General features: G+C 46.8%; 1 protein-coding gene across 1 annotated transcript in view; it reads left to right on the top strand.

Moving 5' to 3' along the window:
• The window catches only part of LOC308332730 (voltage-dependent T-type calcium channel subunit alpha-1G-like), a 109,166-nt gene extending 95,899 nt beyond the window's left edge, over positions 1–13,267 (top strand). The window contains 3 exon segments of the mRNA XM_080788768.1: positions 3,432–3,609; positions 4,704–4,888; positions 10,863–13,267. Coding sequence (XP_080644894.1) covers positions 3,432–3,609; positions 4,704–4,888; positions 10,863–12,218 — 1,719 coding nt within the window. The 3' untranslated portion in view covers positions 12,219–13,267.
• The last annotated feature ends 704 nt before the right edge of the window (positions 13,268–13,971 follow it).

Genomic DNA, 13,971 nt, shown 5'->3' on the forward strand with positions numbered 1-13,971 from the left:
CTAGCGGAGGTGGAGGTTCTCTCTCCGCTCTCTCCGGCCTCGGAGAAATCCTGGTCGCTAGCTCCGGCCGACGACCCGGCTCCTGGCGACTTTAACCCTCTCTTTCTAACCAGACTGGAATGCAACGTACTGACCGGCTCTTCTTTCTTTCTTTCTTTCTTAACCTCTGTCCATCTGTCCTTCCCTCTTCCTCCTCCTCCTCTCCTCGGCAGTTTGATCTTATATGGTGTTTCCTGTTCCCCGGGGGGTGACTTTCAAATCCACTTATACCTGCTCAGTGCAGTGCGCTCAGGTCCACAACAAGCTGGCTGGCTCTCAGCACCATTTTGGGGCAGGAACCCCCTTTTGGTGTTTTAAACATCATGTTATAATTCAGCTATTGAAAAATAGCAGATCTACAAGCTCATATAGCGTGCCACCGAGTGGCGCTCTACGAGCTTGTAGGTCTGCTATTTTTGAAGAAAATCGTAAAAATGTGGCCCAAATGTTTGAATATATATTCTTTTAACTCCGGTCTTAATGCCTTATAACCAACCCGAGCATCATATAGTGTCGGGACGTCATGCTAGGTGAACGTTATATACGGTGAAAATATATATTATGTGAACAACATTTAGCAGAAACACCAGTATACACTGTACACACCAACACGTGTTCAAGTGACTCGTACACCACCGCCAAGGTGGTGGGCATGGGCAGGAACCGTACCCTGGCTGCCACCAGCTGGACGCGGGCTATTTCATGACCATTATAATATTCAGACCAGGTGGTGTGAGTTTTCTAATTGAGTAACACTCTGGTAAAAAGAGCAAAGGGTGAGTCTCTCTACGTTAATTACTCTCCCGTGATGGCTTGGTTTGGGTCATTGGAAAAGAGGACGGCCAGTATTATGCCTCGGACAGCTTTTTTGTTCTTCTCCGTGATCAAAGAGTCACTTTGGGGAACGAGTCGAAGCGGGTTGATGATTAACCCATTCTGACCTGAGATCAGATTCATACGAGGTTTTCCACTGGACACACACTGGTCTGATGAACCCATTCTGACCTGAGATCAGATTCTAAAAAATGTCAGTCGTTCTTCGATTTTTCAAAAATAGCAGACCTACAAGCTCGTATCGCGCCACTCGGTGGCGCGATATGAGCTTGTAGATCTGCTATTTTTCAATAGGTAAAGCATAACATGATGCTAAACACCAAAATGGGTGCCCGGTCAGAATGGGTTAACGTATAAATGTGGGCTCATTAGTGTTCGGAGCAACCTCCTGGTTCCTTCACTCTGTGATCCACAGACAAACCCCCCCCCGAGAAGTACTTTAATCCATTTTGGGGGCGGGAACTCCCTTTTTGGTGTTTTAAAAGCATTATGTTATACTTTAGCTATTGAAAAATAGCAGATCTACAAACTCACGCACCGAGTGCCGCGCTATGAACTTGTAGGGCTGCTATTTTTTGAAAACTATAGTGAAAATGTGCCTCAAATCTTTGAATATAATATAATTATTACAGAGTGAACATTAATAACTCAAATCTTTGCTTCTGGGGAGGTCCCTGGAACAAAATATTTTCAGATGGGGGGGGGGGGAGGGGGCGGAGGCATTATTACCATATAATTGTTGGGGTTCTTCTCGAATATTGAGCTTCACTGATACAGAAACATAAGGTTTTTCAGAAAATAATTATTTTTAAATTTCGACGTCAGGCCAAAATGGGTTAACAGAACACTTCCTACTGTGCCAGCGTGAGGGGGCATTGATCGGCGGGACCATATCCACAGTATTATCAGTCCAAACCAAAGCCTGTGCCTTGCTCTATACCGGATCAACCAGCTCGTACAATTGTACACAAATTAAATCAACGTTAATTTAGTGGTTCTCGCCGCGGCCCGCCGGCGATGTCAAACGGAACGAGTGCATGTGACAGAGGCGAGGAACCCATGTGGAGTTGAAAGCCCTTGAAGAATCTCCCTCTCTCCCTCTCTCTCTAGTCTTTCCTTCTCCTTAACTTCTATGCCTCATTCGCTATAGTCTACGCCAGTGCTTTTCAACCCTTTTCATATCAAGGCCCCCATGCATTATTCATTCTGCATTGGAGCCACGTACACGGACCAACCGTTTGATGACATTTAGCCTCTCGGACTCAAAACGTAGTAATATTTTGGTCTTGTGTTTTGGATAGGATTTTGTCCACAATCCCACGCTGTACTGTACTGTAGGTATACGAGACAAACAGGCAAAGTCAAAAATGGAACTTCTTCTACAGTTCTCTAATCGTGCGGTAGACTTCTTGTACATTAAAGTAATGCAGATGTTTAACTCCTGAGAGTGTAAAATGAAACCACACGGACCCATAAGGGTCCATTAGGTTACCAACTCTCCATCATTTAGCTGTTGGGGACCACCTGGAACCCCATCAAGGGGACCACTGGTTGTCCCCGGAGTGCCCGGACCACTTGTGACCAGAGTTGACTGTGAGACTGCCATCGCGCAAATTCCAGCTTTTCACCAGAGGAGAAAAACCTTTTTTTTTTCTTTTTCCCAAAATGAGTTTATAGCACAGGCAGACTCTTCACATAACTAGAGCATGTCTGAAATAAGTGTCAGAGCTGAAATCGGCATTTAAATATGAAATAGGTGTAATGTTAGAGACCACAGAAGTGAACCTCAGTCAAATTTAGTCGCACTTATTGAAAACCACTGGTCTACGCTATAGACATGACACTCACACTACACAACTCTCTTTCCTTTTTAACGTGTGCTTTGTGTGTGTGTGTGTGTGTCCAGCGTTCCTCTCTGTCCTTTCCTACACCTGTCCTTCTCTCTCTCTTGGTTTGTACCGTCCATTATGTCTTCTAGCGTGACCAGTGCTTGGTTTTTTTCTTTCATTATTGTGGCCATTTTTATGGTTATTGTGTAGTGCGTATATACCTACGTGGGAGGTTCGGGTGGGCGCAGCGAACTCCTGAGTGTCAATTATTTCTGTTCCAATGATTTCACGTCTCTTTCGAGAGTTAAACTTTGATCCTCAGGATTCTTTTGCGACGCGCCATGTCGCGCCATGTCATCAACATAACAGCTCTATTAGCATAGCGGTTATTACCGCCATGGACGCGGATATAGTCCATGTCCAAAAGGTTTCGCCCTGGTTCATATTATACACCCGCGCTGATTTCAATTTATAGGCCAGGTCTGTTTTTTTTCTGTGACGTGATGCCAGTTAATGTCTTAATGTCCCCTATAGCTGTCTTACCCCCCCCGTCCGTCCGTCTGTCCGTCCCCTGATATGGAGACCCTGTCTGTCGCTATACCTGCTTGCTGATGGCTATAGAAGCCTCTGTTTGTGGTGTTTAAGGCAGACGCGTGCGTACGTGCGTGCCATTCTACAAGCCATTCTCCAGAGAGGCTGACTGTCCTCCTGTCCTCCTTCCCCCCCCAGACAGAGCAGCTAGACCCGGGGGAGCCCCTGGAGGACCACCTGCTGAGCGTCAGGAAGTCCACGGTGGGCCGCACACACTCCCTGCCCAACGACAGCTACATGTTCCTGGAGCAGGCGGGCCAGGGGAGGGGAGGGGCCCTGCAGCACACGGAGGAGGGCCCACCAGGGACCCATTCAGGTAGATAGCCTGGAAACCAGTGTTGTTTTCGTCGACTATAAAACGAAGACGAAAAATGTTCGTCGACTGCCTGTTTTCACTGACAGAAACAAATGGAAATTGAATGAAAACGAAGCTACGATGACTAAAACTATAAGACTAAATATACTGACAATTTCGTAGACAAATAAAAACTAGACTAAAATGTTAGTGGACAAGAGATCCGGTATAAGTCATTTTACACTTGGTTGCATGCTGAAAATAGCATCAAGACTAAATCAACTGTAGATTTAGTCGACTAAAACCTTATGACATTTAGTCGACTAAAACTAGACTAACACTAAGACATTCCATGTGACTAAAACTAAATTAAGTTTCAGTCCAAAGACTGAAACTAAAATAGAAATTTGCTGCCAAAAACAACACTGCCTGGAAACCACGCAAATCTGCCACAGGAAGAAAAGGAAAAAATCCCTGCAGGGAGATTGGTCTGACTGCAGGCACTCTTTATCGATTATACATTTCACTCACCCCCAGAGTTGTGTGTGACCAATCAGAGCCCACTATTCAAAGCAAAGACTTGTTTTGCTGCGATGTTTGGAATCTGTTTGTATACAGTAGTCTATACCAGGCCAGGACATTCCATTCACTGCACGTCGATAAGAAATGACTCCCTATCAATTCAAATTCAGTTCATCGCACCGTGGCCTCTCAGAATAGATTTTTTTGAATTTAGATTTTTGTTTTGTTTTGTCGCTATTTAGATGCATTTAATTTCGAGCCATTTCGCAGGCCAGTCCACATTAACGCGTCCACAACGTCACAGTCACGATTGCGACGCATTGTGAGCTTGTGATACTGTAGATATCTTCAAAAAGCGGCACGGGCATGAGGATTATGAAAACTATTCGTCCCTGACGTCAGGCCTAAATGGGTTAAACTATGCCTGCCCCGGGAGCCAATGGTAAGGTGGGTGGTTCTAACCGAGATCGTTGGTGGGATTCATATTGTGGTCCTTTGTGTGTGTGTGTGTGTGTGTGTGTGTGTGTGCGTGTGCGTGTGCGTGTGTGTGTGTGTGTGTGTGTGCGTGTGTGTGCGTGGTCGTGGTCATGCAGGCTCCAGGAGCTCCCTGCGCTCCCAGCCGGAGGCGTGCTGTTCCTCCCAGCAGCAGCTGCAGCTCTCCGCCCCCACGGGGCTCTTCCGACCAATCAGCCCCCACGGCCACGCCCACCCGGAGAGCATACCCCGCCTCCCACCGCCCAGGCGCTCGCACACGCTCAACCGCACGCTCCGCAGACAGGTACACGCGCACGCACACACTCAACTTTATACTTCACTGACACGGAGAGATTCTATCAGTTAACAAAAAACTAAAAACAGAGGAGGCTATTGGAGAACCCGATTTGGACGGGGTCACATGACCTGAGGCAGGGACAATGTCACGATGACAGGAATCATCCATCGTCCACATAAATATAGATTTTTATCAATTACACAATCACTATAATCCATACCCAATTCGGGGGAATATATATATATATATATATATATATATATATATATTTACCCAATTCCTTATTATTAATCATGATTAATTAATTATTCACCCGTGAATAATCTGCTTATATAGCATTTTATTTTATAATTTGACAGGCCTAATTTAAATATTTAAAAGAAAAAGTGCGACAAAGCAAGTGGATAACGGTCTCGTCCCTCTCAGTGTTTTTTTTCCCTGCAATGTCCCGCCCCATTTTTTGCATACTGGGCCCTGGTTGGTTATTTAGACTGGCTCCAGACGAATCTGGTTGGATCGTCACCACTTCGGCCGTGAAGTCGCCTCCCACAATTGAGGTGGGGCCAGACTTAACCCATCCTGACCTGAGATCAGATTCTAAAAAATGTCTTCTACATCCTGACAGTTTTCTGAAAAAAAAGCTGTGTTTCTATGTCAGTGGTTCTTCGATTTTAAAAAAATAGCAGACCTACAAGCTCGTAGCGTGCGTGGCGCGCCATGAGCTTGTAGATCTGCTATTTTTCAATAGCTAAAGCATAACATAATGCTAACCCCAAAAGGGGTTCCCGCCCCAAAATGGGGTAATCTGCCTGTGGCAATATGAATTTGAAAGGCAGATGAAGTCTGGCTATGCGAGGCTATCCCTGACATATGCAAGGCGGGAGCATAATAGGTATAGTATAGACTAGTCCACTAGTAAACTAGGCAACTAGGCAACTAGTAAAAATCACTAGAAGTGAAAGCCCTACCAGGCAACTTACGCAAGACATTGAGTGAATTAAAACCAGCGGTTGAAATACAAAAACAGGGGAGCCTCTGCCTGTCCCTGACATCAATAGACGTACAGCAGCTCTGGTCCAAAGCTGAGCTACCATAGAAGGCCAATTCACATCTTCTCTCTCAGGTAACATTCACTCACAGGCTGTGTGTACCACCTCTTAATGCCATGGTTGGGGGGGGGGGGGGGGTTTAGCGTCTGTCAACCAACCCTATACCTATTTATAAGGAGTGAGGATTTGTAACAACCTGAGAGAAAATGCTGCTATGAGATGCCTCAATGGCAGTGAATGGTATATATACTTTGAAGTCATGCTGAGTTCTCCCATTGGGGTTGACAGAGGAGGGCGAGATTAAGGATTCTAAAGCTGATGGGAAGCACTGTTTAGTAATTACCGTTTGCTGCCAGCAAGAGGTGCCATTGTGTCAAACAATACCTATGATAGATTCTTTATTTTTGTGTCATGCACCCAAGGCGCCCAGCCCACATGGACTTATAGGACACACCATACAAATCATGGCTTCAATATTTCATAAGTGTACAAGAAACAGTTTTTCGTAGTCCTCTAACCAGAAAAGGTTAACACAGATGGTTGTCATTTTACAAAGTAATACGTGTCTTAATTCTTCATATAATGGGCAGTAAAACAAAAAAAAGTCATTTCATTTTCAATGTCTTTCAAATCACACCCTAGACACACTCTGTCCTCCTCAGGAGTACCAATGAATCTACCCGTTTCTAAAGCTAATGGTAAGGTCCCAGAATGCAGCGCCGGTGCACAAAAACATCTCTGACTTTTGGATACATTTTGCGTAACATAAGGTTCAGGGCCATAATTATATTTCTTATAAAACTGGACATCAACATGTCGGTGTTGATGGCCATTCATTTCTCTTTGATTTAAAAGCCTGTCGTCTTGTCTTCTCCCCGGTAGTGTTTTTCTGTCACGTATAACGTTGACGACCAAAGCTGTCCTAACCTTTTCTCTCCCAGTTGTTCTATAATTGTTCTCGTCGTAATGTTGACTATGTCCTTTCTCCTCCTCCTCTGTCTTCCCTTCTACCCGTGTGTTCCGATCATCACCGGCCTTCCCGTCCTCACGTCCCCACCGTGCCTCCGTGTTGAATATTTGCTCGTCCCTTTTGTGTCGCCGATCCCCAGCTCAGTTGGGTGCAACAGCCACCGGAGCCTGAGCTATCGATGCTCAAACACAGATACTCCTGTTTCTGAGGCACTCATGGGACCTCACATTCGTCCTCTAATAATCAGTCAGAAGTCAGACACACAGAGACACGCGTGCTATATACCCTCTCCTCCTATACCCTCTCCTCCTCCCCCATGTTCATTTAAATGTCTGTCTTAGTGCTAATCATCTCAGCCGAGCTCCACACATCACACCTGCAACTCTCTCATATGGTTAACCGTGGCCGTGACTGCCAGGAAGCCATGGGTACATAGAGTAGAACAGTGAAGTAAAGTACAGATGACAGTAAAGTGACAATTTTAGGACTTTTAAGACCTGTTCATTTTCTTTTATAAAAACAAAGACAAGAAATTACATACCATTATTGCGTCAAAAGTAATGAACAAACTATAAAAAAAACGGATCAAACATTGGCCAAATTGTCAAATCATATAAGAAGAACTATAGGCAAAATCGTGTGTTGTGTCCAGCTTGTAGATTGGCTATTTTCACAATTGTACCTGTGGAGCCGACAGCCTAAATGTATACAAAAAACTAAATGTAACGCCTCAACTCCTACACAATTCCAAGTGCTTATCAGGTTTGGGGGGTGTCCCCAAGGATTATGATTATTTTGGAGGGTCCCCGCAGTTAAAAATAATATGATAATTATTATTATATTGTTTTGCTTGAACCTGGGGGTGGTGTCGGTATAGATTCTAACAGCGTTACTCCAGCTGTGCCGTCATGCCTCGTTTACAAACAACAGGAGCTACCTATCAGAACGCTGCGTCACTTCAACACCGTGCACTTAGAACACGCGTTGCTGTCGGGCGGCGACCTTGTCTCGTCCATACCACTCCTTTTTTTCCTTTTAGCGAATGGAACGAAAGCGTTCAGAAATAGTGAAGATACGCCGATCTATAAGGTCTCAGTGCATCGCGACGCGTTTGGCTTGTGAGCTTGTAGGTCGACTATTTTCACTGCTTTTGCTTGACATAATAGGTTGAAATGTGGACACGACACGCTTACGTCCGACAGCAACGATATAACACGACTCAGGGGATTACAGCAGAACGTTCTGTCCATAATGATGTACTATTTGGCCATTTTATACAAACGTGGTCATAGAGTACTTGTTATTTTAGTTTTAGAAGTTATAGAAGGGAATAGCCACCATAATAAGCATTAGGACATGGAGAGCAAAAATACAAAAATATATATCTTTAGTGACATTTATAAACTCTCTTATTTTTTTAATACTTCGACTGTATAGACCAACCGTCCTCTGTGCAACATTTTGCAGAGACAGGTCTGCCGTGGCTAGACTGTCTTTGTCCACTAGGTGTCAGTATATCATCACATCATTCACAATCTCACAGGGAACTCATGATTCTGGTTGTCGATCCAAACCCAAAACTCATGTGTGGCCTGCTTTATTTATTTTTCTTTTCACCTCAATAAATGTCCTATTTATTGCGATCATAATTTAATTTAGTTTAGTTATTTAATCAATTCTCTGTGACTGCTGTTATAATGTCCTTTCTTTCTGTTCGGTGATCGTGTGTGATAGCGAAAGCCATTTTGAGTTCATTGGGACATTTTAGGAGTTATGTCAACCTTCCAACCTTCCCCTTCATCTCCTGTAGCTGCATAATGTGTGCCACCGTCTGCTCACCATTTCCCTGGCTGTCACCTCATACTGTAGATCAGTATCGAAAAGACATGTCATCCAAAGGGATGCAGTGTTAGGCTGTCGCGATTACATTTTTCATTTGACAATAATTATTGAATTAATTGACATAATATTATTTTTTTAGCATTGAGCATCTGTTGGGTTTTTAGGCTTCGCAATCAAACATTGCACAGGGCAGATATGACAGATAACCTAATATAAAACAGAATCACTGACGTTTAATAACTATTCATTTTTGTTTTAAATACGAGAAATAGCTGATCTGTATAAGCTTGCAGATCTGCTATTTCTGGTATTTTTGCGAAAGCGTTTGGAAAATGACAGATTATGACATTTATGCAAAAACAACTGCGATTAAGGCCATTATGCAATGATTGCGACAGGCCTAGTGTTTCCACACCACCGACCACCACAGGCCACAGAGATGTGGGTGAATGGGCAGAGGGCATTGAACAGAGCGCAGTGTGCCAGCCTTTAGCTGCTCCTGTCCCTCCTCTGTCCTGCTGTATGTGGATCATTCAATTACATTTTATTCCATCCATCTTCAACCGCTTATCCGTAGTCGGGTCGCGGGGGCAACAGTGGAGAGCTCCAGACTTCCCTCCCCAGAGCAACTCTAGTGACTTTTAGAAATGAGTGACTTCCTCCTGGGGGATCCTGAGACGTTCCAAGGCCCAACTTGCGCCTTGGTCTGCCCCGGGGGTCTCCTCCCAGTGGGACGTGCCTCGAGGACCTCCCTATAGGGAGACGCCCGAGAGGCATGCTAACCAGACGCCCAAGCCACCTCCTTTCCAGGCGAAGAAGCAGTGACTCTACTCCGAGTCTCTCTCACGTGGCATACAGTACATTCTATTATCACTTATGGATCAGTCCAGTGGTTCTTAAATGGTGTGCTGACTGAGACACCCTGGGTCCAGGTGTGCCTTGGGATTTTTTTGTGACAAACAAACTTTATTATTGCAAATATATATATATATTAGTAGCTAGCATGTACTGTGGTGCAGATCATTTCCCAATACAGAGAAGGCACATTTTATATACCCTTAGAAATAAATTAAGCACTTTCAACCTGTGATTTCTATTTTGGGGCATGAAGTCATACTGTGTAGCTGTTTATTTTATATATATATATATATATATATTTTTTGTTGCAAGGGTCTGTCTCCGAGTCTCCGACACTGATACATGTATAACATATCAATTCATTTAAAGTTAGCGTTTCTGACAACATTCTTCAGCTCTAAACAGACAACAGTACAGTCCTGCTATACTGCGTACCTATACCAGAGCCAGAGGTGTCTCAAAACGACGACGTTACGCAGTATGACTTTACATTTCAATAGATTTTGAATGAATTATCAAAAAGAAATAACTATAGCTATAGATACAGCCGTGCCTTGGGATTTTCACTTGCCTATTGGTTGTGCCGCCAATGAAAACCACTGGTTTAGTCCAAACTCTTTGTGTTGTCATCGAATACGGTCACAAAGTCAACTTTCACTCGGGGTGGACACTGTGGGTAACGTGTGAACCTCTGACCCTCCAGCTCGGTCATCCTCCACCAGGTCACCACCTCACGCTGTGTAGTCTCGCGTTGCCAGACTTATTATGTTGCCTCGCGCAATTTCCAAATGCTTCCGTCAGGCAGTCTATAGGAGCTATACGGAAGCTCTATCGTCAGTAAAAATATAAAGCGGAAGGGCAAGCTTCCTCCTCCACTTCCGTTTTGCCTTTACGGTCGCGCAAATTTGCCCTAATATAAATCGAAATCGTCTAAGCATAATATGGGTTGCTTTGCTTAGCAGAAATCGAAATAAAAATAAAAGTAATATGTGAATTTATTTTTTTAATTATTTCCGGGAATGGAAATGCCAGCTTCCTTATTCGGATTTCGTGGAGGTTGTATTTCCAGACTCTGGAAATAGTTGTCTGGCGACGCGACACTAAACCTCATACTAACTATAGTGTCCCCCTCTCATCTCCTCCATTCCCCCTGCTCCTCCCCGTCTCCATCTCCTCCACCCTCCCCTCTCATTCCCTCCTCCTCCACCTCCTCCTCCTCCTCCTGCACCCTGCCTATACGACACCACGGTCCCGCTCCAAGGCTGCGGTGTCCACTGACTCTCAGGAGGCCCCGATGTGTTCGGGAGGAGAGGAGAGCAACGAGGGGCTCCTGAGCGTAGCCTCTCTGGGCCTCCCTCCGTCCTCCTCCTCCTCCTCTTCCTCCTCCTCCTCCTCCTCCTCCTCTTCCCCCACCTCCCCCGGCTGCGGCGCCCTCCTCCATCAGCACCCGGCTCTCCGCCTGGTCCCCGCGACGCCGGGCGCCTCCCCGAAAGCGCCCCGCCCAGACGGCGGCGGCGGTGTGCACGCGCATCAACCCCACCACCACCGCCACGACCAGCACCGCTGCACCTCCTATGCTTCCTCCTCCTCCTCCTCCTCCGCTGCCGCCGCCTCTCCCCCTCCCCTCCCGCCGGCCCGGTCGCACCGACAGGAGGAGCAGTCGTCGTCGTCGGCCGACCAGGAAGTGTCTCTCATCACCGGGGCGGCACTGGCCAGCAGCGACGACGCCGCCTCCGCCGCCACTGGCGTGGAAGAGAGGCCTGCGGCGGTCGCTCTGGAGCTGGGCGGCGTTGTCTGTGGCGTTGGTGGCGACGGGGGGCCCCGCCAGGGCCGCGCGGGGGGCGGGGGGCCCTTCCTGAGGCAGCTGAAGCGCTTCCACAGCGTCGACACGCAGGGCCGGAACAACAACAACGCCCTCCTCCTCCTGCCGCCGCGCCCCCCGCGCCCGTCCTCGTGGCTGGACGACCCGCGGCGCCACTCCGTGGAGGAGGTGTGCCCCTCCCCCTCCCCCTCCTCCTCCTCCTCCTCGCTGGCGGAGTCGTCCGCCGGCGGCCTGCAGCGGCGGAGCAGCGCCGCCACCACCGCCGCCGCCACCTCCTCCTCGTCCGCCTCGTCGTCAGGCTTCGTGTCCCGCGCCGACAGCCTGCAGACCCCCCAGAGCCAGGCGGCGAGCCCCCCCCCGCCCACCGCCCTGTCCTGTTCGCCCCGGCGCAAGAAGAAAATGAGCCCCCCCTGTATCTCCGTGGACCCCCCCGACGGACTGGAAGGCCACCACCAACACCACCACCACCACGCGGCCCTGCACGGGGGGAGCATAGGCCTCATGATGGGGGGGTTGGGGGGGGGACGGGTGTCCCCCCACCACCAGGCCCCCCTCCTGCCCGGCACGACGCGGGACACCTGCCTGAGGAGGCGGGCCCCCTCCTCCTCCAGCGACTCCAAGGACTCCAAGGACTCCTTTGACCTGGGGGGCGCGGCGGGAGAGGGCGGCGCGGCGGCGGTGGTGGCGGTGGGCCCGGACGGAGGCTCGCCGAGCCCCAACACCAACACCAACACCAACCCCAAGCTATTGACTCTTCCCAGCTTCTCCTTCGAGAAGACGAGCTCTGAGCACTAGAACACTGAAACGCGGAGCAAAAAAAGAACAAATCACACACACGCACACGCGCACACACACACACACACACACACACACACACACGCACACACACACACGCCGCTGGATGAACGACTCCTCGCGCACCAAAACGCACACATACTGTACTGTACCACACACAGGCGCACACACACACACACACACACGCATATGCATACGCACACGCATACGCACGCACGCACTCAGACACGCTGATGCACTCGGCGTATCCATGGTGGTGATAGTCCTAGTAATAATGCTGTAGAGAGTAAAAACATAATGGTAAAAAAACTACAACAACACAAACCGTGTCCTTGGTTTGGAGTGCAGTACTGTAGTAGTGTGAACCAATTTGTCTTTGTATTGTTACTGCCAAAAACAACATGAGAACATGAGGAAAGGAAAGGAAGAAAGAAAGAAAAATAACACGAACACAGTGACCTGAAGACGAAACGAGACAACTAAACCCTGACTGTTTCTTCTTCCACCGTTTCTGCACAGCCGATTGGCTGCAGGTTGACCCTATGACCTCTGAGTGGAAAATAAGCGGCGGTTGTGCACAGCCGATTGGCTGCAGGTTGACCCTATGACCTCTGAGTGGATATTAAGAAGCGCTCTGTGTTGCACAGGGTGGACTGCGCGCCCAGTCGTAGGGCAGCAACATGTGGTACAAAGCAATATGAACGTTTTAGAGACACTATTTTCTTAAATTATTGGGCCACAGTGTTTGTACAGGATGTAGAGACATTTTGTTTTCATTATATTTTTTATTTTCCCGTCTTCTTTGTTTTCGTGTGATTCCCCCCCCCCCCCCCCGTTTGTTTGAACAGTTTTTTGGTTTGTTTGTTGTTTTCGTCTTTTATTTCTTTCACTGTAGGGTATTTCTAGCTTTCTTGATTTACCTTTAAGGAAAGTGAACGTTTTTCAAAGTGCTGAGAACCATGTATTTGTAGGAATAATATATATAAATATATATATATTAAGAAAAAACTAAAAACAAGTCATTAAACTGAGCTTGGATTTTTAAGCACAAACTGTAGAATGTGGTGTTTGATTGTTGCAGGAAAAAAAGTATGTTCTTTTATTTAGCACATGTTAGTGGTGCTATTCAAAATATAGCACATACAAGTGCCACACTGAGAGCTTGTAGATCTGCTAGGCTATATTTGAAAAATCGGGAACATTAAGCAAATCTTATGCTGTAGGCTACAGTATATTTTTTGAAGCAAACATTTCTAACTCAAACCTTTGCTTCTGGGGGTCCCTGGAACGGAATATTTTGAGACAGTTTGTCGGCGGCCAAATACATACATTTTGGGGATCCCAAAACCAAATCAAAACGAGTTTATCAGAAAGCTGTTTTAGAAAACATGAAAGACTCGGCCTCAGGTCTATAGAGCGGCGCAGTCCCTCCCCCTTTCAGAACAACGAACGTCCCAGGAAATGAAAACGCAATGCATTTCCCCATAGCCAACTCTTGTCGTGACAAATCATGACAACGCACACAATATTTCGGGCCAAACAAAGAAACGGCAGGTTACAACACTTTCTTTGTTGTTTTTCTTCTTTGTAATTATTTGTTTGGTCCAAAATATTGTGTGTGTTGTCATGATTTGTCACGACAAGAGTTGGCTTCGTACGACGCTTAAAAGGTCTTTAAATAAATTAAATAAAAACTGCCTATGGGGAAATGCATTGCGTTTTCATTTCCTGGGACGTTCGTTGTTCTGAAAGG

This window comes from Protomyctophum bolini (genome assembly GCF_963924005.1).
Source record: "Protomyctophum bolini genome assembly, chromosome: 18".
Classification (NCBI taxonomy): Eukaryota; Metazoa; Chordata; class Actinopteri; order Myctophiformes; family Myctophidae; genus Protomyctophum; species Protomyctophum bolini.